Below are 27,371 nucleotides of genomic sequence, written 5' to 3' on the forward strand. Positions count from 1 at the left end.
CAGCAACTGAAATCTGACCAAACCGAACCAAATTATTCGGTTTGATGTAGTTCAGTACTTATCCTTGGCTTGGTTCGGTTTTTTGAAATTTGGGCAAAACTGACCGTTTGCTCAGCCCTAAAAGAGCCTCCTTTTGTGGAGAAATTCTTAGCTGCTTCCTGCAGAGAAATTCTTAGGTGCTTCCGGCAGAGAAAAAACGTAGGGCCAAAAGAGCCACCAATGCACGATAGCCAATATTTTCTACTAGGGTAAAAGAAAAGAATCTTCCCAATTCATCAAAAATCCATAAATAAGCCCAGGGACACTTCATCCGCTAAATGATAACGGCCCAACATAGGAATCTAAAGGTTTTCAAGACAACTTTGTCTTCCACAGACACACACATAATAACAAACTACAAAATCAACAGATCAACTAGTCGACAAAACACAGACATTCGCCTTATCATCACAAATACAAACATGCTCTATGACTTCAGTTTCTTTGCCTTCTAATCTTGTGCTTGACGCCCTGAGAAAAATTCATGGGCCTTGTAGTATCGATCCAGGATTACATTGTATAGAGGGTGAATGGGCTCGAGAAGGTTAGAGTAAGGGCCTAGAACAGCCTTAGGCAATGGAGGGGCATTCTCATCTTTTGACCAGCTATACTGGCTCACTGAGAGACCACTGAGGACGTAACAAGAGTGATAATGATCTCTCTGCTTCCCTGGTTTGTCCTTGAATCCTCCCTCCAGTACCTGCAACAGCCAACACCCTGTAAATGACTTCAAACAAAGTAGGAAATTCAAGAAGGTTTAGAGGAGAAACAATGTGAATTGCATGGATTCTCCTTCAAGAGTGAGAACCGTGGTACGATGGATGCAGCTGTTTTAGTAATCAAGTTATAATCATAACTACACCTCCTTAAGTTTTCGTGTGATAAAGGGACATTAAAATGAAATTAGAACAGCCAAGATTCCACCAGGCATACATTTAAAACAGATTCAAAAAATGGCTGCAAAATTGAAATTAGAACCACCAAGATTCAAATTCCACCAGGCACACATTTAAAACGGATTTAAAAAACTGCCGCAAATATAAAACTATAACCTTCACCACAACTTCAAAGTTCTGATGTAGTAGAAGTGACTTTGGTTACGGACTTGATTCAATACTTCAAGTCAACATCTCAATGAAAGTTGAGTAAAAACAATATATATTTTGAAAGTGTCATCAACGATCATTGTAGCGACAGTCAGTGCAGTATCACGAAAAGGTCGTTGTGAAATCTAAACTCTCTTGAACACGAAAGTCGGCCATATACATCGATCATTTAAACTTTATGAGTGCTTATGAAGTCCAAGAAATGTATGCTTTTGGTCAATGTAAGAGATTACAGTATGCGGTGCCATTATTGGCTAATGTCAGTAAGCAGTGATGAATAGTAGTTTCTATTGAAGTGGAAAGTTACAAAACTATGAATTGTACTCTCTATGGTTATAGCAAAGAATAAGAGCACAGAACTACTCAAAATAAGATTAGCAAGTCCTACAATGATAAATAAAACTGTTCAGCAATGATAGGTGTAAATTTACCTTGCATAATGACTCTCTAATATCCACGGCATGGTTAAATACAAGTAAAGTTTCTTTATACAATATCATAAGAAGTTAATAATCTGAGAAAAACAAACTTCATAAGGAAGCTGGATCTAGAAAATGTTGATTCAAAATTAAAACATTTCAGGTGTCAAATATTGCTACAGGATGTTACATAATCCCATTAAATGGAAAATTACCATACATTTGACAGAAAGGAAAGGACACAGCAATATTACCTGAGAGCATAACAGTATATACTGTTGCAAAGCAGTGCTATTAAATAGAGGGCCCCAATTGGGTTTTTTGTTTATGAAAGCAAGACCAACATCTGGCAATTTCCCTGCATAAAATGTATTCTTCTGTCATATGGTGGAATAATTGTAATGGATCAGGCCAATCTATCATTATAAAGAAGAAATGAAATCAAGGAAGATGCAAATAATACAAACTTGTAAATAAAAGAGGGATGCAGGACTCCCAGGGTGAGAGCATTACTAATTATAAGAGCAAGAAATGAAATCACAAATGCCTGATGTACTTTAGTAGTACATATAAGAAATGTTAAAAAGCCATGACACATGCTGATATCTTGCTTTCCTCAAATTTGGAGAACTTCACCTTCAGCAAGAATATACGCACACTACCAACAATAACAGAAGTGTCTGGTTTACTAGATGACCATATATACACCAGTCATTTCACTTATGCTGAATTGCTTATGAATAAGAAGCTTTAAGACCTCAAGTAACATAATCAGTAAACACGGTAAAACGAATAAATTTGTGGTACAAGATCCCTAAACTTGTCATGCTTGTGGAAGTCACCAAGAACATCACTTGATAAGAGAGTTCAGTTCCACTAGAAAAAGAATGAGGCTATGGTTCAACATCTAATATCATCATTCATATACTAATTAAAAGATGTACCACTGTGATTTTGAACACCTTGTAGCATGGTGACTAATAATAAAAAACGTCCAACTGAACCCACGTCTTTTTAAGGAATGGAACATTCTAATATACGTGCAACATAGGGTACACAGTAAGTGCACCAGTTAGAAAATTATAGGATTATATTTAACATAGCAAGGAACACTAGGTGTAATCGAACTTGGATGAGGCAATTAACAAGATCATCATAGTGGTCACTTAACTGATCGAACTTAGATGAGGCAATTAACAAGATCATCACAGTGGTCACTTAACTGAGGAGATGCGCTTAAGGTAACTGAATTAGGGAAAAGATTAATGCACCCAATCCCAAAAAAGTTTGAGATAAAGGGTTTATTTTTGTGTTGTGCTGACACAGCCCTGTGTCTCCTACGTATCTGACATTCATACAAGCGAGATACTCAGATGAAATTTGGCAGATATATTTCCTGTCTACAATGTACTTTTTATATTTATATGTTTTTTAATGATATGAGTTGTGTGCTATGGTGCATAGGTTCCATGGTTCATATGATTTGGGTATTAGGAACTAAATTGTTGTTTTTGTGCATCTCTGAGCTTATATCATGTCATTGTCCTAATTCATACCAAAAACAAAGAGGCAATCGTATAAATTCTGTTGAATATTTCATAGGATTCTGAAGATTTTGCATCTTCATAGCTGTGCCTTACTGTGCCTCTAGCTGTGTCTGTACAACATAGATATATGGACACTTGAAAAAACCATCACACAAACAGCAAAAAATAAGGATTAATTAGGTTTCTGGAGAACATAACATGGTTTTGAATATCATTTGATATACCTTCAATTTGTTGATGAGAAGTACTACTTTGGCATAAATCATCATACAGACCAGGGCTATCTCCAGTATCAGCTGATCTAGAATTATTCGAACTCTTCATAGATAAACAGCTTCTGGGAACAAATGTTAGCTTTAACTGCTCATCCGCAATCGGCAATAATCTTTGCATTAAAGCAAGCACGCCTCCCTGAAGACATAAACGTTTTTTACCAGAGCTAAGAAGTTTCTAATGTAAAGAAAAGATGAGAAAGAAAATTACTTGCCAAAATGAATAGCAACCATCGACCAATTTATTTGTTCGTCCTTGAAATCCGCACTCCACACCTTGACGGAATGCCACCCAGTCCTGATAGCAATGTGTATTGGTGAAGCAACATCGAGGAAGGGGAAATTTTGAATATGGTTGAAAGAAAAAAAAAAGAACATGGTAAGCACATGAAATGCAACAATAGCAAATAGCACCCTGTAAAAATGAGAGGATCTAAACCAGTTAGGAATATCAACAAATACTAACTTATCACGCTACAAGTAACTGTGAATTATATTTATGTCTTTGTTTTGCAAAATAGTTTGAACATAAGTTAATCTAAGCTTCCTGTTAAAATTCAGAACTTAAAGTTTCAATGCTAGTAGTCATCGATAGCAATAAATAACGCCATGAATCATGAAAAAAGGAGTGTGATTTGTATAATAGAAGTAAACAACTATAAAAGAAATTCCAAACAACTTGAGTCACAACAGATTGTTGAGTGGATTCTTGAAGTGATGACACACTATTTTAGTTTGATATTCTGGCCCACAAAATTTTGCATACAAAAAGAATGACTAGTCTCTAAACTTCAAGCAGGTCATACAAAGAAAAGAATGAAGATATGACAACTTATGAACCCAGTAGATAATTGGGTCGGTTTTGGATGGTATACTTGCCTTGCTCAACCCAGCTAACTCATTTAACATGCAGCTTCAGATTGACATGTTCTCAGACCCAAACTCAACACCTTAACATACTAAATAAAGTAACAAACTTAAGCTCTAGCTTATGTTTCCCTAACGTTTATTAGCTGGGCCTTTTCATTAAGCAGGTTAGCAGGATAGGTACAGGTATCCACTTTTTTTACAGGTACAGGTATTGATGGTTGAGGGTACCTGACCCATTTATCAAATGTGTACTGTAAGTTTAGCTTCCTTGTATTGATGGTTGAGGGTACCTGACCCATTTATCAAATGTGTACTGTAAGTTTAGCTTCCTTGGCTCAGGTAAATTCTGGTTTTTACTTGAACCCTCCTAACCCAACTCCCATACCACCCCTATTTATACCAAGATTGATGTAGCTCAACCAGCTATTGTCATTAAGCTACTTTGGTTTTCCAGCATCTAATCCTTATTTAACATCACTACATCTCACTTATTTCAGCATGCAATAGAATTATGTCTATCATATCTTTGTAATAAAAAAACAGAAGTTAACATGAATGTTTTTTTTATAGTGTAATCCTCATTTCAAGAGCAGAAGAATACTTTACCACCAATACAAAGCAATAAAACTATAGCAAGATCATTTGAAAAGATTCCATAGCATTAGACTAGGATATATGTGCTGCCTGGGCCATGAGGCCCATAACTAACAGTTTATGAACTAAGTCAAATTCAAGAATGAGTACAACTTCAGTATGTCAAAAATAAAGCAATCTGGAAATTACTCAGAATCAGAAAATAAGAAGACGACGAAGAAGAGACTTACAAGCAGTCTAGGCAAATCCAACCTATCAACCTCGTTTATTAATATCATTGTGGCCAACCCACAAAATGTGTACCTTCAAAAAGAACAGGAAGGACATTGCAAAATAGGGTAAGCACCTTAATTATCTAGAAATCATGTAGTCAACAAGCTAGAGAACTGATATTTCCATCGACATATACGATAATCATGTGGCTAGCTACAGCAAACATACCCACCATGAGCTTCAGAACCCGGTTCTCCAGCAATACCACCTTCATATGTTTGACATCTATGATGAGAAGTTGTTTTACAACAAAGTATCAGTTCGATTATCAAGAGAACAGCTGAATAAAGGGAAACATAAACAATAAATACTAATCAGTTTTTATGTTAATGTCGGAAGGACTTGATTTGTTGTGATCAACATCTCTCCAGTCTCTACAATAAATAGACAAATTTCTGATGCCAACTTGATGACTGATTAGACATCCCTATACCTTCACGCTTTGTATTTAAACAAAACCACATTTTCTGTTATAGATATATTGTAAGCGTAAATCCTTATCTTCCTATAATATCACATAGGGGCACAGTTCTGATTCAAATTCATCAAATCCATAATTGATATTTAGATATCAATCACATGCTTGTAATCTGTTGGCTAAGGTAGTATACTTTTTCCTACTCTTTTCAAATTCATAGAATTTTGGAAAAGTGATGCTTAGTTACTTGAATCAAAAAGGTATCTTTACCAACACGACAGCTACCAATCAAGGTTTAAGAAAGAATGCAGTAGCTAATAATGGCTTTGCCGATGACATGTCACCAGTAAGAAGAGGGTTAATATAATGTTGAAATTCATAAAATTTGGAAAAGTGATGCTTAGTTACATGATTCAAAAGGTAGCCTTACCAGCTCAACAAGCATCAATCAAAATTTTAGAAAGAACACACTAGCTCATAATGGCTTCGCCGAAAACTTTGCACCGAAAAGTAGAGGGTTAATATCATGTTTGAAATTATTTTTACGTAGCTTCCTTGATGTTCAACTAGCTTATAATGGTTGTGCTTATGCAGTATATACTACATTTCCACTGACTAATGTGGTGAGGACATTTCAAATTGAACGCGTCTTGTTGGAACAATGAAAGAGTGCCTTCAAATCATCAGAAAAAAATTTACAACTAGATTTTGGATATTAGGTAATAAGAGAAAGAACCAAGCTAAGTAGGTTGTGGTAAAGGTAAGGAAATACAAATTCAAACTAGTGTTAATTAACTCTTGCTAAATATAGGAAAATTTAAACATGGGAAGATTTTTTCAAATCATAAAAGTTAGGAATGTCAGATGCTATAGCGAACCGTGACCCAGGTTCAATCGTTCCACATTCACATGAAGCACGACCCAATTCACCAACTCCAGTGACCCGACTTAAAATTCGAACCAGTTAAAATTTTGGGAAAAATAACTATTTTTTAAAAGAATAATTGCAACATGATTCTTAAGGTTCTTTTATCATTACTGACTCTTGCAAAACCTCTACTTCCTATATTTAAGAACTGAACCTAAAGTGTACACGCTTCCTGGACACCGTATAAGCCTACCCCCCATCATACCCAACTCCTAATGAGTGGTGTACCACGCTCCCGTGCCCCTCCCATGAACCGGAAGGAACCGGGATCCATGCTACTATGTTTGAAAATTATTGACAAAACAATGCCTATAAATCAATTAATAGTTTTCATTTATTATGTAACACTTGCGAAAAAGAAATGATAATTAATTTCTAGCATACAAGCCGGAGAATTTAGTTTAGCAATGGCCCATGGAATCATTTTTAATCTTATGATGACCATATTTGTGGCAAGCCATAATTCCTTCTAAACATATTCTCAAGAAACACGATATTTGGAAACCAGAAAGTAAAGAACTTCATCAAAACTTGTAGGGTCAGCCAAATGATTCCTTATTCTAACTTTTCTCAGTAGCATTATTAGCATTTCCATCCATGTTAAGGCATGATTCTCGCCCTAGTAACTAACCTTTTAAGTCAGACAAGTTCTACCAAAATTCATACATCACAAGACCGATGAAGAATAAACCATGCAACAGTCCAGTGTCACTGTGCAAGCTATAATGATTGATTTAACAGAGTTTGATATGTGGTTGGTTTCTTACGGACACCAAAAAAATTGTTTTTCAAGTGTTGTGAGAGTATTATAGTGGGAGTGAGTTTCTAGTCTTAAATTTTCCTGCAGTAGAAAATAGTTTTGGTCCCTTATTTGTCCTCTTTGAGCTTCATGTGGAATTGTCATCACACAGGCTTATAAGCTAAAATTTACACTTCGGTGGTAAAAGCTAATATTCCTCTATTCTATTAAAAACTTTGCAAATTCCAAGCCCATGTTGGAACCCTTTAGACTTCAAGTTAAATCATAAATTATGACGCGTTCCACATTCAAGTTATACAAAGGATTAATTGTTACTGACATATATCCACTATTTACAATGGAATTTTTACATGAAAACCATCTTAACTTTTATCCAAATTAGTACTTACCACCTTTAATTATTTATTTATTAAATAACCACCTACGTTTGCTTATGCGTTTGCAATGTCACACTTTATGGTATTTTCTATTTTCAAAAAAAACCTAAATTCATTATACCCTCCAATCCAACTTGAGAGAGGGAAGGAGAGAAGGAGAGGAAGAGGAGAAGGGAGGGAAATTGCCTGTGATGGGCCAGTTGTGGAAGAGTGGGGAGGGGAGGATGTAACAGTGAGAATGGAGAGGGAGGAGGGGAGGAAGGTGGAGAGGATGGAGGAAGAGAAGGGGAAAGAGGGAGGGAGGTAGAGGACGGGGGAGAGGGTGGAGGTCGAGGACGGGGAGGAGGAGAGGGGAGGGAAGTAAGGAGGTAGAGAGAGGAGAGGGGTAAAATGAGTAGTTCTGATTTTTTTAGCTGAATAGTGGTTAAGTGTGATATTACAAACATGTAAGCAAATGTAGGTGGTTTTGATGAAAAAAATAAATATAGGCAATAAGTACTAATTTGGACAAAAGTTAAGATGGTTTTCATGTAAAAACCCTTTACAATACTGTGAGTGGGTAGTTATCAACATTTGGTTTTATGTGGTATGCGTTAAAACCATTTTCATGCTTCATGTAAATCCTTATATATAAACTAATTAGTCATTAAACATGTTCCTTGTGCGTACACTAAAAGTTTCAAATTAGCAAAAAGAAAAGAAACAGGAGAAGCTATATCCTTGTCAAGACATACAAGAATCACATTTGAAAAAAGAAATAATTTGAAGCACGAACCTTACGATGTAACTTCCAACATCTTTCACAAGCTCATAATCCAAAATGTTCAAGATACTTGCAACCTAATTGCAATGGAAAATTTTGCTTATAGTAAGAACACGAGCACGTATCAAATGGAAAGAAATAGAGTTTGAATGCAACAAAGAATGCCACTGAAAATTGTATCATTGAATCATCCATAACCATCATGTATCCAATTGACTCAAGTAAAGACGTTGTTCGTGAAATTCTTAAGCTAATGTTCAGCTTATAAGACTTATTAAAAACTTAACAAGCTGAATACATCTTAGAAGAATGATATACTAATGATTCTACTAGCATAAACCAAATCTAGACAAAGCATATGTATATACACCTTTCAGACGTTCTCACTTTTGGTAAACTTGCTCCTAGGGCAAAGGTACTGATGTTTACCCATTTTCCAGAATTCTGGACTCCAATCAAAATTAAGACGCAAGTTGAAAACAATCAATAAATTCTTTAAAGAAAAACACAAGTTATTCTCATATATAAGTTCTAAATGTACAGTATTTAATGCTTACCTAGGAAACAACAAACATAGAGAGAAATGACATGCAGCCAAGAGGCCTAAATGAAATGATTGATGATACATTTGCATTATAGTTATCACGGATTAATGTCTGCCATAAAAAATGCTTATTCTACAAGGAACAATGTGCATTCATATATACACAAGGACCTAATTCCCTTTATCTGTTCCGATGAAGTACACTTACACTAGCAATTTGCTTACACCTTGAACAATACTAATTATCTTATATGTATTTATTTCCCTCAAACTGCTTATGATTCTTTTTCCCTTGGTAACAAAACTGGTCTTCCTACATCAAGCTATCTTGCTCTTGTCCTCACCCCTCCCGCTATAAAAACACAGGAGGAACTCCACTAAACTTCCAAAATAAACAAACAAATAAATAATAGGTTACTTTAGAATTTTCTGTACACCTCTATCAGTTTCTTTGAATTCTCAAGTCTTTTCTTCCATCTATAACAATATGTTCCCAATTTATTGTCGATATATATTATGCTAATTTAGGGCATAGGTTCTCTTCTCTCACATCATCATCGAGATTTGATTTTCTTCCAAAATAGGAAAAATGTAGAATGCAATAGTATTTTATTCAGATACATTTTCTTTTAGATAAGTGGATAATATATTCTCAAAATTTTCTTTTTACTATTAGAAATACATTTCTGCCACTATTAACTCAGTTCTTCATGCTGTCCAAAATTCTCCTTTTGAGTATCCAAAATCCTTAAATTTTTAGAGGTAAATATTCACTTTACTATAGAATTTTTTCTTACAAGATCTAACTTACTATGTTTTGATTAGATGAAGAAACCGGATAGAGAAGAAGAGATGAATTAGTTCTTGCTTAAATAGAAGGAAATAGAAGCGAACATGGGGGTTCTTTTTAAAATAAGTTTAAACGTCCAGAAACAATGTGTGATAGTCATGTTGTAATACCCCTATCAATCGGATGTAATAAAAAAAGGGAGGTTTTGGATCATGTATAAGTGGGAGGTAATTAGTGTTTTGCTACTGGCAGTGGAATGGAGAGTCAGGGGGCACGTGTTTTGCAGTTAGGGATCAAGGGAACTGAGGAGCTTAGGTGTAGGCTGTAGGATATACAGATAAAAGGATGAGTTGTCACCAATTGAGAACTTTGATGTATACCTAAATATATATATGCCTTCTAGGTAAGCTGCAGATAGATTAGATCAAACTGTATCAAGTGGAAAACAAGAATAAAAGGAAGAGAGATGGGAGGAGTGGTGTAACTGACGGGGAAATGCACATGAGCTTAGAACAAAATTGGTAGGCTAAATTAAGTATTCTATCCCTTCTTGGATTTTAGGGTAATTTGAATTGTGATGTTAATTCTTGTATAAGTTTATATCTTGCAGTAACCTGTTAATTCTTTTAGCAGCATCTTCCAGTTGATTTCAAGTCCTAGGTGCTTATCTCACTATCTCATATGAAGTAAATGTGATGTTTAAATACATAGCTTTATGGTCTATGCTTGCATTAAGCCATTTAAAAATGATTGCAGCTATACTTTAATTGGAAAACAAAGCAACCTAGTCACTGTTTTACGATCAGAGAATCTATAGGAGCTGGTTGATTAAGTATGACTGTTTGCTGAATATTTCGCAGCTTTACAAGTATAGCATGTCCAATAACTATTGGGGATACTTGGAAATTTGTAGCTACAGCTCTGCATCCTCATGTGAAAGTACGAGATTATAAAGTATAGTTAATTATAAGGAACACATAGACCGTTTTTTCACCTGAATAAGCAGAGATAAATAATTAAGAACATGAATAGGTGCACGAACAAGCTTGATTAAGCTAAGCTACAAAGAAAATGTAGTAAAATAATTGAAAGTCATATAGCGTGTGGATTGCCTCATTTCCCTGTAGCATGTTAGGCGTTGAGAAAATAAAGTTAAAAGATACTAATGATAAGGTGTTGAATAATTTAATAGTCATAAGTGCAAGCATAAATGATGCTTTCCAAGTTTCCAAGTTAATAATGGATATCCAAGAACTTAAGGATTAATTAAGAATATAATGGTATACAGAGATATCCACACAAGTATTGTATTAAAAGATATACTAAACAATTTTGAAGAAATCACTGTTGATATATAACTGTAGAACAAAGCCTCTAGCCATTGCGTATTATTGTTACTGTTACTGGACCCATCGGTGTAGTTATACTGATTGAGAAGCTTTGGCCAAGCGAAGACTACTGAACCCCTGAGTTAATATTGAACCACTCGAAGACGATGGAATGGTATTTGGTATTTTACTGACTCTTTGGAGACGTTCAAGGAGGTTTAACTGGCTCCTATAGAGACGTGCGTGGAGAATACTGGACTCATGGGGATTACTAAACCATTATTGTACTGTATTGTTAGTATACCTGTCATGAATCACTGTGAATCTAATACGTTCTCCTAACTGGACAAGTTAATTGCCGACTGTACATCTCTGAATATCTTGTTAAATGGTGTTCGTTGTTCCAAGGAAGGTTTCCTTTTAAGCTATCTCTTACTCGAATTATCCTATCACAAGCAATAATATGATATGATTTTGGGTAAACCTAGAATTAAGAAGTGGTTGGATTACTCATTAAGTTGTAGCACTCATATGTTCAATTGTAATATTTTTTCAGAGTAAAGTTGGATATAGATCATAAGCGGGAGATCAAGATGAGAAGGCAAGTCGTGCTAAGCAACCATGTCCCTATGTAATAGATATTTGTCTATATGCTTATATATGTTTGTATGACAGTTAAATAAATAGGGTTGTGAGAATCATTATGTAGCAAGTGTGCTTCATATTTACTAGTTAAATGTCTATAGAAAATTGGACAGTTATGATTTTCTGAATTATCCGATTAAGATCTTCAGTATTGGACCTTATTATAACTCGTAACGAAAATGATGAAGGACTTTTGAATCACTACTCTGAAATCGATGAACTAAATTTTTGGTGACTGACTGCACTATGTCGCGCAACCCCGAGGTTTAAACCATTATTAAATCTTGAGGACGTGACGCATGTAATCAAATTCAACAGCAATTTCAATAGTCACATAACTGAAGCCTGAAGGTACCAAAATGTAAGGTGGATGAAACATATATCATTTTGCTAAATTTAAACTTAAGAATATTAAAGTTAAAATGAAACATTAGTGTTTGAACTTGAAAATAACCCTAATTCTTATTCGAAATTCCTTGATTTCCACTGAAGAACAAGAGTAAGATGACTTTCAGATTTTTCTTTCCTTTTCTTTTTTTCCTTCTCTCTTTCTCCTTTTCTTCTTGCTATTGCTATTAAGTCACTTGAACGGACCTAGTTCCTTTTAATGCTGCCCTTCACCTTTAATCCCCTTTCTTTTTGAGATAGATACTGTAGAAATTATTAGTTTAACTAAACAAATCTCTTGTTTACTTAAGTGCTGAAAAACCATGACTCAGCATTTACATTAAACGCTCATACCAACTGATGCAAGGAACTGCCATTGACTATCATTGCAGCTGAATGAGAAAGTAATATGCGACTTTATGAGAAGTTATGGCCATCTATCATAATGCATCCCCATGAGATTCATGTCTATCACATATATTTGACTCAGAAACTTCTTATTTAATAAAAAATATTTAATAAAATCTATATCTATTGACTGGAACAAACTTAAACATGATCCATTTCGGGAAGAGTCTGGAAGAAACTTAAACAGCAAGAAGTGTTAGACCTAACTGATATGAAAGTCGATACTCAAAACAAACAAGCTTAGATATGATCCAGTGGGAAGGTCTAATTGCCATAAAATTAAAAGCCCAGTTACATAATATGCATCTAGAAAATCAACTTCTTTGGATAGCTTTGTCTAAAAGGGTTAAATTTAACTTTCGAAAACCCCTCAGTTTTCCTGGTGTTGCAGATAGACTCAGTCAACTCTTAAAATATGACTTAATTGTTGGGAACATGTTCATGCAATTGACTCAATTTGATCAGTGACAAACATTCATAATGTCTAAGGAGTTTTGAAGTTGTATTGTGCAGGTTATAAGATTATGCAAAGCTGTGAGCATGTTTTCAGGTGGTTGAACAAGACTCCAGCTTGGCTAGAAGCAACATCAGATGGCTGTTCATCTGGAGCAGGTGGTTGATACTGCATAACAGAGGGGTGTCTTGGAGAAAATTTAACAGGGTCGATTGTTATATCAACCAAGCCGCTTATGATAGGGGGCTGAAATGAAGGGCAACCGGCTAAAATGAGTTTGGCAGAAGCACTATTTGTGGAAATTCAATTACAGTGTTGGCTGGATTTTAAATCAGCCAGGTCAGTTGATTTCAACCAGCTGGGCCAAGCTTTCCAGTCAGCTAGTCAACGGTTTGCACTGAATTATTGTTTTGTTATCTGAGATGCAAACTGGACCTTTCTTTGAGGTATCTAAGTATACATCTCCAGGGTTATTTTCCCATAGAATAAGAAAAGAGAAATGTCAAGATTAGGAAAGTCCAATTGGGAGAGAAAAGGGGAGAAGCTCTTCTAGGATTTGAAGGAGAATTCACTGTCGCCTCTCAGAGTCTTTGTTGCATTCTCGGAGCGGGCTATATAAATTGATTTGTTCTTCATGAAGTGCAGCCAGCCCTAGCATCAAATCCTTGTCATTCTTCCAAATCATCAATAAAAATCTTTTGAAAAATTAGTTTGATTTATAAAAGGGTTGTAAGATCTTTCTTTTGTGTCTAATTAATTTTGAGTTTTTTAAAGCACTTCTTATTATGATCATATGATCAGTTTTTATTTGAAGTCGTACTCAAGCTGAGATGAATTGATGAAGAGGATTACTAGCTAGAGCTAGGGTTACACCGCTGTGATAGGCCGTTGGCAGAGACAACCACATTAAGGTTAGTCTAGCCATCTAGGGTGTGGTCTTGTAATTGCTTACCGGATTGGATTTATGATCTAGATGAACCTTCACATATAATGCAAAAGCCCCTGTTGATGACGAAGAAGAGTAGATGTATGAATTCTATCTGAACCACTATAAAATCCTTATGTTCATAATTGCTCTGAGGTTGCTCGTTTTATTTTATTTATTTCCATTGTTATATCTAAAATATTTTAATCTTTATATTTATGAAAAAAAGAGTATCAATCATATTCAATCCCCCTCTAGGCTTGAATCTAGATCTCAACATTAACCCCTTAAACTATGAGGTGTCTAACAAAACCCCTTCACCTTTACAGTTTTCTGAAATAACCTACCATTATCAATTTAAAAGTGTAGTGACTAAAACACCCTTGTTTTTGATAAAACGGATATGAGTTGAAAAAACTAAATGAAGTTAAAGCAATCACAAATATTCTATTTATGGAAGAATCCACAATTATTAGTCTTGAATTGAATGGATTTTGAACTTTTGATGAGGAGACATTACATCTTGAAGAAACCTCAAAATTTCATTTTTTTTTCAAACATTAGAAGTATGAATAAGTACGAAACAAAAGAAGCTTGAAGTCTCAAAAAAAAGAAAAATTAATTTAGGTCAAAACTAAGACCTGGCAATGGCAATAAAGGAAGAAAAGGGGGGGGGAAATACAAGGGGAGGTACTTTAACAAAAAATTCAAAAGAGACAATATGGCAAATTCTTAATCTCTTCAGGGTAGTATGGTCATTTTAAACCACATGCTTTTTACATGTTCTGTTAGAGTTAACGGTGTTAGTTCAAAGAGTTTAGTGAGAAAAGGTGAGCGGTGTTAAGCCTAAATTTGAAAGTTCAAGAGAGTTGGTTTATCGCAAGACAGAACCATTAAAATTTGGGGGGGGGGGGGAAGGGGGGGGAGAGGGCCTTTGCCTTCTAGTGCCTAAAAAGAAATAAATATTGAGCGGGAGTTTTTTGAGACAATCCTTATAGTTGAGGGGGGTTCTAAAATTAACCCTTTTTAAAAGTAAGCACCCTTTTGAGTATTGCTCAAATGAACCGGTTTTGTTTCCATATTTTTTTAGATTTTTTCTTTTTTCTATTTAATTATAGCACTACGATATAGGATTGTAAAGCAAGTACAAATGTTAATCATAACAGTTTTGTAATGACCTGAACTTTATTATAGTGATTATGATCTAGATGATGAATAATATGCTCTTGCAATAATTATTCGCAAATACAAAGAACGATTGGTACAATACTGAAGACAAAAAAGGAGGTGCAAATATGGAAAAGATTACGGAAACATATATTATAGAATGGAAATGAGTTGATTTGACCATATATTATTAATGAGAATGACAGTTCTAAAAGATTAAGGATGATGTGGCATGAGGTGGAAGTGAAGTTAGCATGAAGGAAAGAGAGAGATATGTGGCTTGACTAAGTAGGAGGTGGAGGTTGAGGTGTCATGAAGTAAAGGATAAGCCTGTGGAGTCAAAGGGAGATGGAGAGGAGCTCTCTTGATTCCCTCTTGGTGAACCAGCGAGAAAGAGAAGAAAAAGAAAAGAAATGAGATCAGAGGAAAGGAGCAGCAAGATAAGTTAAATGGGGAAAAAAAGAAAGGAAGAAAATAAAACGGAAGAGCAGCAAGACAAATAAAGTGACAAGAAAAGTAGTATAGTAGAAAAGGAAAGGAAGAGAAGCAAAACAAGAAGTGAGAGGAAATGAGAAGGACAAACAACGATTTATGTAAGGTAAATCTCAAAGTACTCTCTTAATTTTAGAACTACATGTATTAGGCTCTCTCAATTGATGTTCGGGTTTAAGTGTAATCGAACATTCTTGAAGGATACTATTTATTGTATTGACAAGAAGTTAACGGATTAAATTAGATGGTGATGTTCACATATGTTGTTACTAGGATAGCCATGGGAATGGGTTCCGCTGCAGAAGGCAACAATAGCTTAGTAGGAGGGGGTGAAATTACTTTCAGACCTTGGATTTACTAAATACTCTCTTTTTTAGTCCATCTTTTTTACCAAGTAACATTTGAAAATAGCATTTGAAATCATGTAATAAAGAGAAACACTATCCTTGTATAGTTTGGAGATATTATGATGACCCTGAAGTAGAGATATTTTAGCTTAAAGTAGAAATTACAAAGGTCCCTGCATGGTTCAGAAATTACAAATATACCCTGCAGTTTTCAGAAATAAAAAAAATACCCCCTGCAGTTTTCAGAATTTACAGAAATGCCCCTATGAAAATTAAACTAGTTTTAGAACTTCAAACATTTCTATGAAGTATGTAAAGATGTTGACTACCGCTATAAGACATTTTGAAAGATCCTACACTAGGATCGCTCAACTTGAGAATGCAATTAAGTAGTGTATGGGTAATTGAAGATTAATATTTGATACTTGTTTGTATTAGGAAAATCTATAAGAGTTAGAAGTAACTCCTGAAGAGCCATGAGGAACTTGAAGTTACGAAAGAGCCATGTAAGTGGGGTTACATATTCTTTAATTAATGATTTTCTCATTGTTTGCTTACAAATGTTTACATTTTGACGAGCAAGCATGAACCTCATGTGAAAAGTATGTTTTTAGATATTTCATGATTGCTGGAAGCATGAGTTATTGTTTGTCAAATTTATCATGTAGGGATATTTGGTTTTGTCGTTGTAGTAGGCCATACATAACAAGTGGATTTTGTCAAAAGATATTTGAATCATATTGAAGCATATTTTGCAGTATTCACTAGTAATTGTGTATAGTGTACACCAAAATTTTAAGCAAGTCACAGGCCCATCAAGGAAGTAGGGTGTTATAATGAGCAGATCACCGTTGTAGACGAAATTAAGCAAGTCACAGGCATAGGAAGGGAGTAGAGTGTTATAACGAGCAAATCGCAGCTATAGAAAGTTCGGGCCATACAAATCGCCACTGTAGGTAGTCTGGTTGAGACATGAGTAAAAGGCAGAGAGCACGATAGGCAACGTTTCTAGGCAGATGGCTGCTCTAGGAAATCTAGCTGGCAAGACAGTTTGTAACTTTGCATAATTTCTATGCATGAAGATTGTCAACCATGTTGCGTATTTATCATAAACTCCTTATTTGGATAGTATTTTGCCATATGCGTGCTTCATTTACATAAATTGTTGAATTGCTAAGCCACTTACTAAGCACATGGAAAGCTCACCTCGAATATAAATAACATTTTTCATATTAGTGTGGCTTGAATGTCAAGTCCAAGAGGGTGAACCAGATCGGTTGCTACAAATACTCTGATGATGTGGTAAGGAGCTTTTTGGATTTAATACGTATTGTAGGTTTGGATTTGAATAGAAAAGTCTTTCTTCATGGATCATAAATATGGAAATACAAATTTATTGGAATTTTGGAATTACGATTCGCAGGTCCTCTTTGTAAGAGGATTTGTGGCCGACTATCACATGCCAGCCTTGATCTTATTATCATTCACATTAATATCTATGTTGTTTCGGGGCGTGACAGTTTTACCATAGAAGTTCAGCTTGCCTATCCTTGCCAATTTTAACCTTACATGGATATTGATGGCTTTGAAATTAGATACATATCTTCCATTTGTAACGAAAAAGATACTATTTAATAACGGATGCAGCAATGAACAGTTGCAACCTGCCTTGGTACCATCAAAAGCAACTTCGCTGCTTGAAATGTTATGCTCTATGTATGCAAGCAATTATGTAAGAATCTTAAATTCAGTAAGCATGAAATAAACAGCTCGAGTTTGTGAAGATGCCTGGGTAGATGTATGAAAACAACATGATAACCAAGGGGGCATACAGGAATATAACATGTTCAAGAAATCATGTCACTTGGAATTATGGTCATTGAAATAACTGATTCACAACAACTATTATGATATACACATACAAACTCCTGGATTATAATCACAGTACTTCTATCAAGCAATAATATGTCGTAAAGTAACAACTCGAAAATAAGAAGATCTATGAAAATTTTAACTACTAGATGCATGCATGCTAGAAGTCTCAATCTGTTTGATTTCTAACCAAAACAATATAAGGGGGACAGGTGGCTGTTGTAAATCATCAATTTAGACAGCTATTTACACCATTCAAATGTCGCATGCATATATTTTCCATCACTTACGCCCAAATACAAGAATCCTGTATCTTTCTTCCAATTTGTTGCATCTCGATAAGAAACAAAATCCAAACTTAGATGCTACAGATATATAAACAACTAGAAAGCATGAATTTTATCTCAAGAATCCATTCGATCACATGAAGAGGAACATAAAGAGCTTTCACATGTTGCTTCACTAATGAAGATAAAGTATAAGAAGCAAAGTGATCAGAACGTTGAAAATAACTCACAGAAATTGCTGTATAGCATGCCCTTACATCCATTTCACCTGCGTCATGCATTCTAGTGGATAAAGAAAATGAAATGGGATTATTATCACTGGATACGGTTGTGAGGATTGAATATAAAAATGACCAGTAAGAAAGTGAATGAACAGTTATCCAATGTTTTTTGAATAAATATATGTTACCCATAACACATCAGAAATTTAAACCTGGTTTAAATTTTTGATGAAAACTTACATAAACTACTCTAGCGACTCACTTGATACCTTAATCCTGAACAGGTAACGTATGCGTAGGAATTCATCCGCTAATTTTATTCTAATACGGGATTTTCTGGGACCTACCCTGTTGAGCATCTACATCTGTATCAGATGTTAGTTGCCTTGCTTGGCCGGAAGAATAGCAAACATGACGTCAATGCATTAGTAGTTAAGGCCAAAAGATTCATTGCATAATTATATGGCAAAGCGTGTACTTAATGGCGTTTGATTGTTAAGCTGGAGCAGTTTACTTGCTCAAGTAATATATGAAGTATTTAATATGCTCCATTAGTATAGCTGAGGCTTCATATATTAAAGTATAAAGGTTCTCTAGCTAGGTTCATGCTATTGCAAAGTCACATTTCCTTATCACAAATATGTGTGTAGATATTTTTATCATGGGCAGATAGACAAGAAATAACATATACCTGAAGGCTCCTGATGGATCTTTCATTTGTGACAAAAACTTGTACATCTTATCTCTGAGAACAAAGGAGAAAATACTCACATTAAGTACACATATTCATAGACATTAAGCAGTAACAAAATAATTGGACTCTGTAAGAACTTGTTACCTGTTTATTGATGATAATGCCCACATGCTTCCCAAAGTAATAAGTGAATTCACTGCAGCATATGTTGTTGCAAGATGAGCCATCTAACAAAGATATGAATGTTAATAACTGGTAATATAAAAAGAAATGTATACTTTCTGGTAATATAATAAGACTAGCATCTCAACAAGCTGGAAACTACCAAATTATGCTAAACAATTTTCCGCAAGTACTATAATCCGTACATTTTTTTATTATACTGTCTGACGTTTCTTTCACAGCAGATGCATTATATTGCTATCTCCTTTTGACTGATATTCTCACCTTACCAGCAGCACATCTACTGCTTTTAGCTAGTAACTTCTATTTTATCCATAGATCAAATTTTGGGATAATGTGAATCTAAACCAGTATAATTATCTTCACATATATTAAAGCAGAAGACTGTTCCTTTCACAAGCAAAAAGTTGATAGAGTTCAATTATATATTACTAGGCTGTTCAGTGTGCTATTCACATCTCATAAATAAGCATCCCTCTGATTGAAGCTAGTAACCTTAGTCTTAGCCTTGATAATTATTGCCTATGATTGAGATGAAAGATAAGAAAAATCACAGCACAAAAAATGGGGAATTAATTTGTACAACTTAAGCAAGGGAAGCAACCTAGTAACATTTTTCCGCTTGTGTATTAAACATGTGTTCATATGATCTTAAAAGTAAGAAATTCAAGGACAAGATTTTGAGTGTCAAAGACAAGCGCAAGCATCTGTGTTTGAGTAACCAAAGCAAGAGTAGCAACTTAGTGAATTGTATGCTCCTGTGAATTGCTCATAAATCTTGGTACTTTGCCTATTTTAATAGAAAGCTTCCTTGGATAATAGCAAGTTCAAAAGAGTAAATTGCTGCCCTTAGTAAGTCCCACCTCAGATTGTGGTTCTGGTCAAGGTGACAACTGTTTGATAGCATATATTGCTGGTTTGGTGATCTACAGTGATATGTCAAATGTTGTAGGTCTGTTTTTGCTTCTTTCCTTGCCTTTTTTTTATCACCCTTTCTTTTATAATGGTGTGTTTGGGAGTCTACTTAGGAAATGGAAGGAAGGCGAAAAATTCCCCTTCCTTCCCTTCCCCTCAATTACACCCCAATTTGGGGTGTAAGAATTTGGGCCAAATTTCCCCTCCATTCCCCTCCTCTACCCTCCTAAATGAAACTCCCAAACAGGCCATTAAATTCCCTTCACCTAAGCTTTTTTTTTTTCCTCTCCTTTTTCCTCTATGATTTTCCACCAACTTTGTAGGGAGGGAACGGAAGCAAAGCAGCAAGGGAAGACTCATGGTCTAGGCATTTAGCAGCCAAAAGCATATGGGTTTCTTGAACAATAAAAAAATAATAGAAAGCATAAAAACAGAAAAATAAGTGATGTGAAATGTGAGTAATTAATAAATTTACTTTGGAAATTAACACTCAAATCTTAGACGCAATTAAAACCAATGGAGGATGATAATACAAAGAGCTTGAAAATCTTTTAAATTTGAAACATGGGCTAAAAAGCCCACAGAGTAAACAGTAAAACCAATTTCTGTGTAAGAATTTGGGCCAAATTTCCCCTCCATTCCCCTCCTCTACCCTCCTAAATGAAACTCCCAAACAGGCCATTAAATTCCCTTCACCTAAGCTTTTTTTTTTTCCTCTCCTTTTTCCTCTATGATTTTCCACCAACTTTGTAGGGAGGGAACGGAAGCAAAGCAGCAAGGGAAGACTCATGGTCTAGGCATTTAGCAGCCAAAAGCATATGGGTTTCTTGAACAATAAAAAAATAATAGAAAGCATAAAAACAGAAAAATAAGTGATGTGAAATGTGAGTAATTAATAAATTTACTTTGGAAATTAACACTCAAATCTTAGACGCAATTAAAACCAATGGAGGATGATAATACAAAGAGCTTGAAAATCTTTTAAATTTGAAACATGGGCTAAAAAGCCCACAGAGTAAACAGTAAAACCAATTTCTAAAGTAACAACAGAATAGCTTATTGGAACAAACCTGCCCTGGTCCACCACCATATCCACCATCTTCTGCCTGCAAGTTCACAACAAAAACAATTTATTATATAGCGTGCAAATAAAATGCAATAGACTTGTCTCACATTTCAACCTCACCATGACACTTAGTCAGTGTCATACAAATGATAAAAGATGCAATCTAATAGAGATAGAAATGAATAGATAGTTAAGTTTGAATGTTGTTCAGCGTACAAGATCCATCACCACTAAAGGCCATAACTTAGAATCCCACCAAGTTATGGGTACAAATGTATCAATTCAAGGTCCTTTGGATCAATCAAAGTCAAATATGAGAAAAGAGTAAGTGGAATTAACTAGCCCACCGCAGCAACCTTTGGTGTTTATTTGATGACGGTTCTTTTTTCTTGATATGTACACTTAAGGATTGACCTATAAAAGCTATTTATTTCTCTCTGCCATGTTTCTATTATTTTCTCATATATGAAGTTACATTATACTTAATTTTGAAGAAATCCCAGCAATATTTTTCTTCGGCATAGTTCCTAGGTCCATAATTCTATTTTCATTTTTTAACTGGGAAACACCCAACTCAATATTCTCATCTAAATTTCATACAAGCCAAGAATCTGACAGACAATGAACCAAGTTCCAGTTCCAGAAAAAAACAAAGCATCCTCTAACTTACCTTACAATGCCTAAGCACTATAAACTGATAACAGAATTAACTTTTTTGAAACCCTAAACATGAACCCATATGCTCAACTGGACTCTAAAGAATACAAGAAAACCAGTATCACAAATTAATGATAAAAATGTTCTTCATAATTTTCCTCCTTTAGCCCTTTTCCATCCATAAGTTAGTTCAGCAACACAACAAACTGACCTAGGGGTTAATTTTAGGAGAACACGTAACCAATGTCATGATCGTCTAAGAAGAAAAACATGGTACAACATAAATCACCACAGTCCAAAGAACGGCTTTCCTAACTCATTTGCCAACACACATACGAATACACCAACACTGTTTTCTCTTGACTAATCATCCAATCCACTCAACTTCTATCACTAAAACAAGCATAAAGAAAGCAAGTTCGCTTTTCCAATTTCGAAGAGTTATTACACCACAAGGAATAATTTCAAAGATTAACCTAACATTTTGGGTATATTTATCAACAAATTAGCATTGTTAGGTTGCCTAATTCAGGCTCTTGCTCTCCCATTTTCTTCCCTCTCATATTATTATTGGTTCAAGAGATCTACTCTACTTAATTTTAAACAACCTCCCAACAAAATTTTAGCAAGTTGCTTCAAGACCTTCTTGCTGGAAATTCATCCTGGCACAGAAGTATCAATACCAACTAGTTGAATCATTTTTCTTCAATATTTTATTCCTACAAGCCATGTGATGCCTACCCACTTTCTCTTAGGATAACATACTTTGTTAGCCTGAAACTTCAAAAATAATAGTTTGCTAGAAATCAAGAGAAACAGAATGCAATAGAAGTTCAAATATTTGTACGCTAAACCTTGATTTCTCTCTGAACATGACCCAATATTCAGTATTCACATAATAAATGAAGTTGAAGTTGAAGTTGAAATCTAAATGTTCTCACAAACTGTTCTCATGGTTTTAGCTACATCAGCTAACTGTTCTCACAGACTGTTATTATGAACACCAAGCTTGAAAGGCAATACTTCAACACCCTGTCATGTTAACATGGGCAGATTCTATAATATTTAGCAGGTCTATGCTGCTTAATATTTTATCCTTTAATATATTAAAGACAAAAGAAATACAAAGATACAAAATGTAAAGACTTCTAGAAAACAAAATTATATAGCAGAAAAATTCAACAAAAATAGAAGCAAATATGCACCTCACATCGTAACAAGAAGTCCACAGCTGCGTTCTCGAACTCCAAGTCCAAGGGCTCTCCTAATAAAGCAAGGGAATGAAGAATCCAATAACATAACCATGGTCGGCTGCACTTGCAAAACGAGCCCACTTTAATCAGAAAATATAAGAAAGTCGAAATTAAAACTAAATAACTTGATGATCAAACTTATAGACAGTAATTTCACAGTCTTACTTTGCATCTAGCACGTGATAGCTTGGACCAAGTAGCCTGAGCCCTCTTGTCAAAAACTCTATGTGTTTATCACGCTGAAGTTCCATACTAGAGAATAGATTCCAAAAGGTAAGGAAAAAGTAGTCCACAAAAATAAATGATACAACATTCAAAAATCAGATGAAAGAAACATTTTTTAACTAGTATTTTCTTTAAGCATTATCAATTTGAGATGAAGTGTTTCTCTCTTGAACAATTCAGATATAAAAAAAGAAGGAAAAACGAAAAGTGAAAAATAATAAAGAATCAAGAACTTGAAATTTTTAACCAATTTTGGACCATTGTTTCAAGTAGAATGCAGCGAAAAAAATTGCACCGTAATATTTTTCTTCTGTTTGCTACAAGTACGTCATTAACTTTTTAGTTACCTCAAAAATGCGGTAATGTTCTATAGGAATTGATGATAACAATAACATTAGTTGTGTACTTATCAGTATTCAGATCATCCATCTTTCTTGTTGTTTTATCGGCTGTCCAGATTGCATGTAGATTGTCTTGAATGCTTTATCCACTTAGCTAGAGTACTACATCAGAAGTAAAGCACAAAATGCAGCTAAACAAGGACCCATAGGCGTGAATGTGGCTGATAGTTTTTCTATTAAAGAAAACATGGCAGCCTATCTTTGGATGTTTCTATCAGAGACAATAGCTAGTGAATGAAATTTTCGAGCATGTATTTGACACGACTACTAAAGTGCTTGTTTACTCTCTACAGTCCTTTTACACATTACCCAAAAGAACATACAAAATATAACGAAAACTAGGTGAAGACACGATCTCCTCACTCCTCATTAACCTACTCTCAAGATGCAGAAACGTCATAAGGAACTAACTTTTCCAGTAGTTCTCTCAAGATGCAGAAACGTCATAAGGAACTAACTTTTCCAGTAGTTCAGTAGTTCTCGGGATTCCATCTAAGCGACAGTCTCAATTTCCTCCCCTTCTATGCAAAGAAAGCTACAGAATCAAACTAATTATCTCAGTCACTTCTTCCGTTAATAATATCTTTGTATGAGATTTGGAGAGGAAATTTTCCATACATCTGCTAATACCCTCAAGAGCCGACTTTTTTTAAATAGTGTTTTCTTCTTTTAATGAAAAGAATAAGTATAAAAAAACCATAACGATCTATCGTGTTTTTCAACATCTGGGTGAGGTAAAGAACCCAAAACAGAGTTCATTCTCCTTGTTATAACACAAGATTAGCAAAGAAACCACAACAACAAACAATCGCAAAACTTCAGTCACAAGGCTTAATAGATTTTAGCTCACAAATAGAAACCAAAAGGCAAGCCACAGACACCCCAACTACATCCACACAACATCATCAACCACTTACAAGATACACCATTGGAGAGAAACGTCCATCGGAGAGGATATAGAGAAAAGATGGGTTTAAAGAGAAAGGAAATAAAAAAAAAGATTGACGGAGAGAAAGAGAGAGGAGAGAAAGGAGAGCAACAGAGAGAAAGAGGGAGAGAAGCCAAATTTTCTTCCCAATAATCCTTGGCGTCACAAGAACTTATACAGTAGAACGGCGGGTTTTGAACTGGCTATTGGGGTTACATCAATATACAGAACTTTCCTCCCCTAATTGCGCGCACACAAAAAAACAAAAAAAAAAAAAAACTTTTCCATTAAAAACTGCAAAAGGCTTGCAACTTGAAGTGAATAATAACAACTGTGGGCAGATCAAACTCCAATTTGTTTTACTCTGTAACAGTATGAGATATGCGAGTAAAGATGCTAGCAATTATAGATACTAAAACCCCTCAATAAGAGATCAAGACATTATAAGGAAGCAAACCTAGGGTTAGGTTTTACTGCGAGCAGGAGAAGGAATCACTCACATGAGCGATCGCGTGTGAGGAGATACGCCATTGAGGATTTGGAAGATCTCTGCGACCTTCTCTTCGACGCCGAGTTGTTCAATTTGGGTGATCGTGAGCGTCTTTTCATGGCGGTCATGGTGAGAGGATGAAGAAGACTCCATTATCGCTTTATTTTCTTCAGAACTTCAGTGTTCGAGGCTTCTGTTCTAATGCCATGTTCGGGTCCGCGACTTGATTTATCCTGGAGCTAATGTGAGTAAAAGCGATGGTAGGGGGTCACATTCACGTTCGAGAATTTATTTGAGCTAGTCAATAAACAGGAAGTTAATCTACTCGTCTATATTATACTTTAAAAAAGAATATCCGAGTTACTGTTTATACTACAAGAATGATGTAATGTTTACTGTTGTATAAATAGTAAAGTAAATTTACTCGACACTCAAAGTTATTGTTCATATTATCGTAATTTACTGTATCAGTAAATCAAAGCTGCTCATCCATTCTTAAAGTCATTATTCATGCTACAGCATTTTACTATATCATAATAAAGGGTGAAGCAAATTAAACGTATTAAAACTTGGATCTTTTTTTAAGTATAGAGGAGTAGATATCACTTCTAAATCAAATGTATTAAAATTTGGATCCTTCTTTCAGTATAAAGGAGTAGATATTATTTCTAATTTTAAGCGTACAATAATTAAATTAAATATATTAAAACTTGGAGGGAGACGAGTTTAAAATACAGTGCTTAAAAAAATAGAGGGTTGTGCTTTGCACGGGGTGCACACTAGTGTAATAGAAAGGGAAAATAGTTTAGGTTTTGTCCCCCTAATTTGTGGTGTAAGGAAGGAGAAAGTAAGGTAAGGTTACTCCTAAAAACAGAGGATATTACATAAAGATAATTTTACCCTCATATCAAGATGGAATCTAAAGGGATGAAATGACATGTACGATATTTATGTAAATTTATATATTTTTTCTTACCTTTTCTTTAATTTATTAAACTTTCCAAACGAAGTTAGTAAGTAGCTAGTAATCCTATTAGAAGAATTTGGATCCTCTCCACTACAAAAAAGTAGTGGAGAGACCACTACTTTTAATCTCAATAGTTGATTACTTAATAGGCGGTTATGATACAATCTAAATCTAACACTCACCATAACCCCCTGTATTGCACACATTCCTAATTTGCACTCAAAGAAAAAAATCACGACCATCAACTCGAATTTAATAGCTAGTTAATTAGTTAAGAGGCATAGACCGATGATAATACTTGAAAGCATTGGATAGTGGCTTGCTTGCTTTTTCTTATATAGAGAGAGGGGGAGGGAAGAGAGAGAAACAAGCCAATTAACAAGTTGCTTCTCGCCTCTCCCTCTCGACCAACACCCCACCCCCCATTGGTCATACACTGGCTCGATCATTTCTGGCGCCGCCAATGTGAGAGTCCGAGGGATATTGTATTAATCATACAACCCATCAGATTGTCCATTTGAACCGTTGAGCAGATAAGTAGAAGAATAGCAAGACTCTCCTCATTACGGCCAGAGTTTGAAATTTGAAAGGACATGGAAGATTTTTTTTCTCTTAAAAGCTTAGAGGAATGTCAGGAATTTTTCAAAGCAAAGGTTCGTAAAAGAGTTATCTTGGCATAAAGAGGCTATTTATAAGCTTTCAAGGAAGAGTATAGAGGAATGTCAAAGGACGCTGTGATTTTTAAAGCAGGTTAGATCCACCTCGAAATCAAAAGAAGTTCATTCAAAACACGAAGCGTCACCCTCATTTAGTGCCTCACGTCCCAATGCTTAAAAAGTGGGAGACCCTCCCTTAAATCCATGACACTTCGTCTCCCAAAAAGACGGTTCAAATCTTGAATGACATCAGCCATGAATAGCAAAGCTAACAATAGTGGCCAATGATGATAAGCCGCGTCTCTAAGATAGAGACTCCTCAGTTTTTCGTCCTCAGCAGGCCTGTATTAATCAGAGCATATCTTATTTCTCTCGGAATCGACTGAAAGCCGACTCAAAGTGAAAGGGGTCAACTGTTATGGTGTTCACTCACCTAAGATACGGATATTTACAAAGTAATATAATGAGAATCCTAGCAAAACAAACTCAACCCTTTGGCCGACTCCCACAATCGCATCTCGGCCTTAGGGTAAGGAAAGCTCTAGTCAACTCTCAATAGTTCTAGGCATACGACTCCTCAGTCGAATTTTAAGCCCTTGGCTCTTTATCAAGGTATGCCCAAGGCACAGAATATGGTCGAATCCTCCAGTGCAACTCGACTATCATGGCTCATTACAAGACCTTGGTACCTTATCAGGGATAA

The 27,371-nt window shown here is 35.2% G+C and overlaps 1 protein-coding gene across 1 annotated transcript; it reads right to left on the reverse strand.

Annotated features, from left to right (window-relative positions):
• On the reverse strand, positions 250-25,301 carry LOC109837776 (protein farnesyltransferase subunit beta). Its single transcript, XM_020406125.1, has 14 exons — positions 25,056-25,301; positions 23,167-23,253; positions 22,954-23,059; positions 21,096-21,131; positions 19,072-19,154; positions 18,925-18,978; positions 18,243-18,294; positions 8,379-8,443; positions 5,289-5,345; positions 5,078-5,150; positions 3,595-3,681; positions 3,336-3,522; positions 1,819-1,922; positions 250-739 (listed from the first exon to the last, which is right to left on the reverse strand). Exons 1-14 carry the CDS (start codon positions 25,196-25,198, stop codon positions 491-493), a joined length of 1,383 nt encoding a protein of 460 aa, XP_020261714.1. The 5' UTR covers positions 25,199-25,301; the 3' UTR covers positions 250-490.

This window comes from Asparagus officinalis, chromosome 4 (genome assembly GCF_001876935.1).
Source record: "Asparagus officinalis chromosome 4, Aspof.V1, whole genome shotgun sequence".
NCBI lineage: Eukaryota > Viridiplantae > Streptophyta > Magnoliopsida > Asparagales > Asparagaceae > Asparagus > Asparagus officinalis.

Excerpts from the sequence above, each read along its gene's own strand:
- LOC109837776 (XM_020406125.1), bottom strand. The coding sequence starts at position 25,198 with ATGGAGTCTTCTTCATCCTCTCACCATGACCGCCATGAAAAGACGCTC. Across the intron at positions 18,979-19,071 it reads GCATTATCATCAATAAACAG|AGATAAGATGTACAAGTTTT; the intron begins GTAACAAGTTCT and ends CTTTGTTCTCAG. Across the intron at positions 3,682-5,077 it reads TGGATTTGCCTAGACTGCTT|GACTGGGTGGCATTCCGTCA; the intron begins GTAAGTCTCTTC and ends CATTGCTATCAG.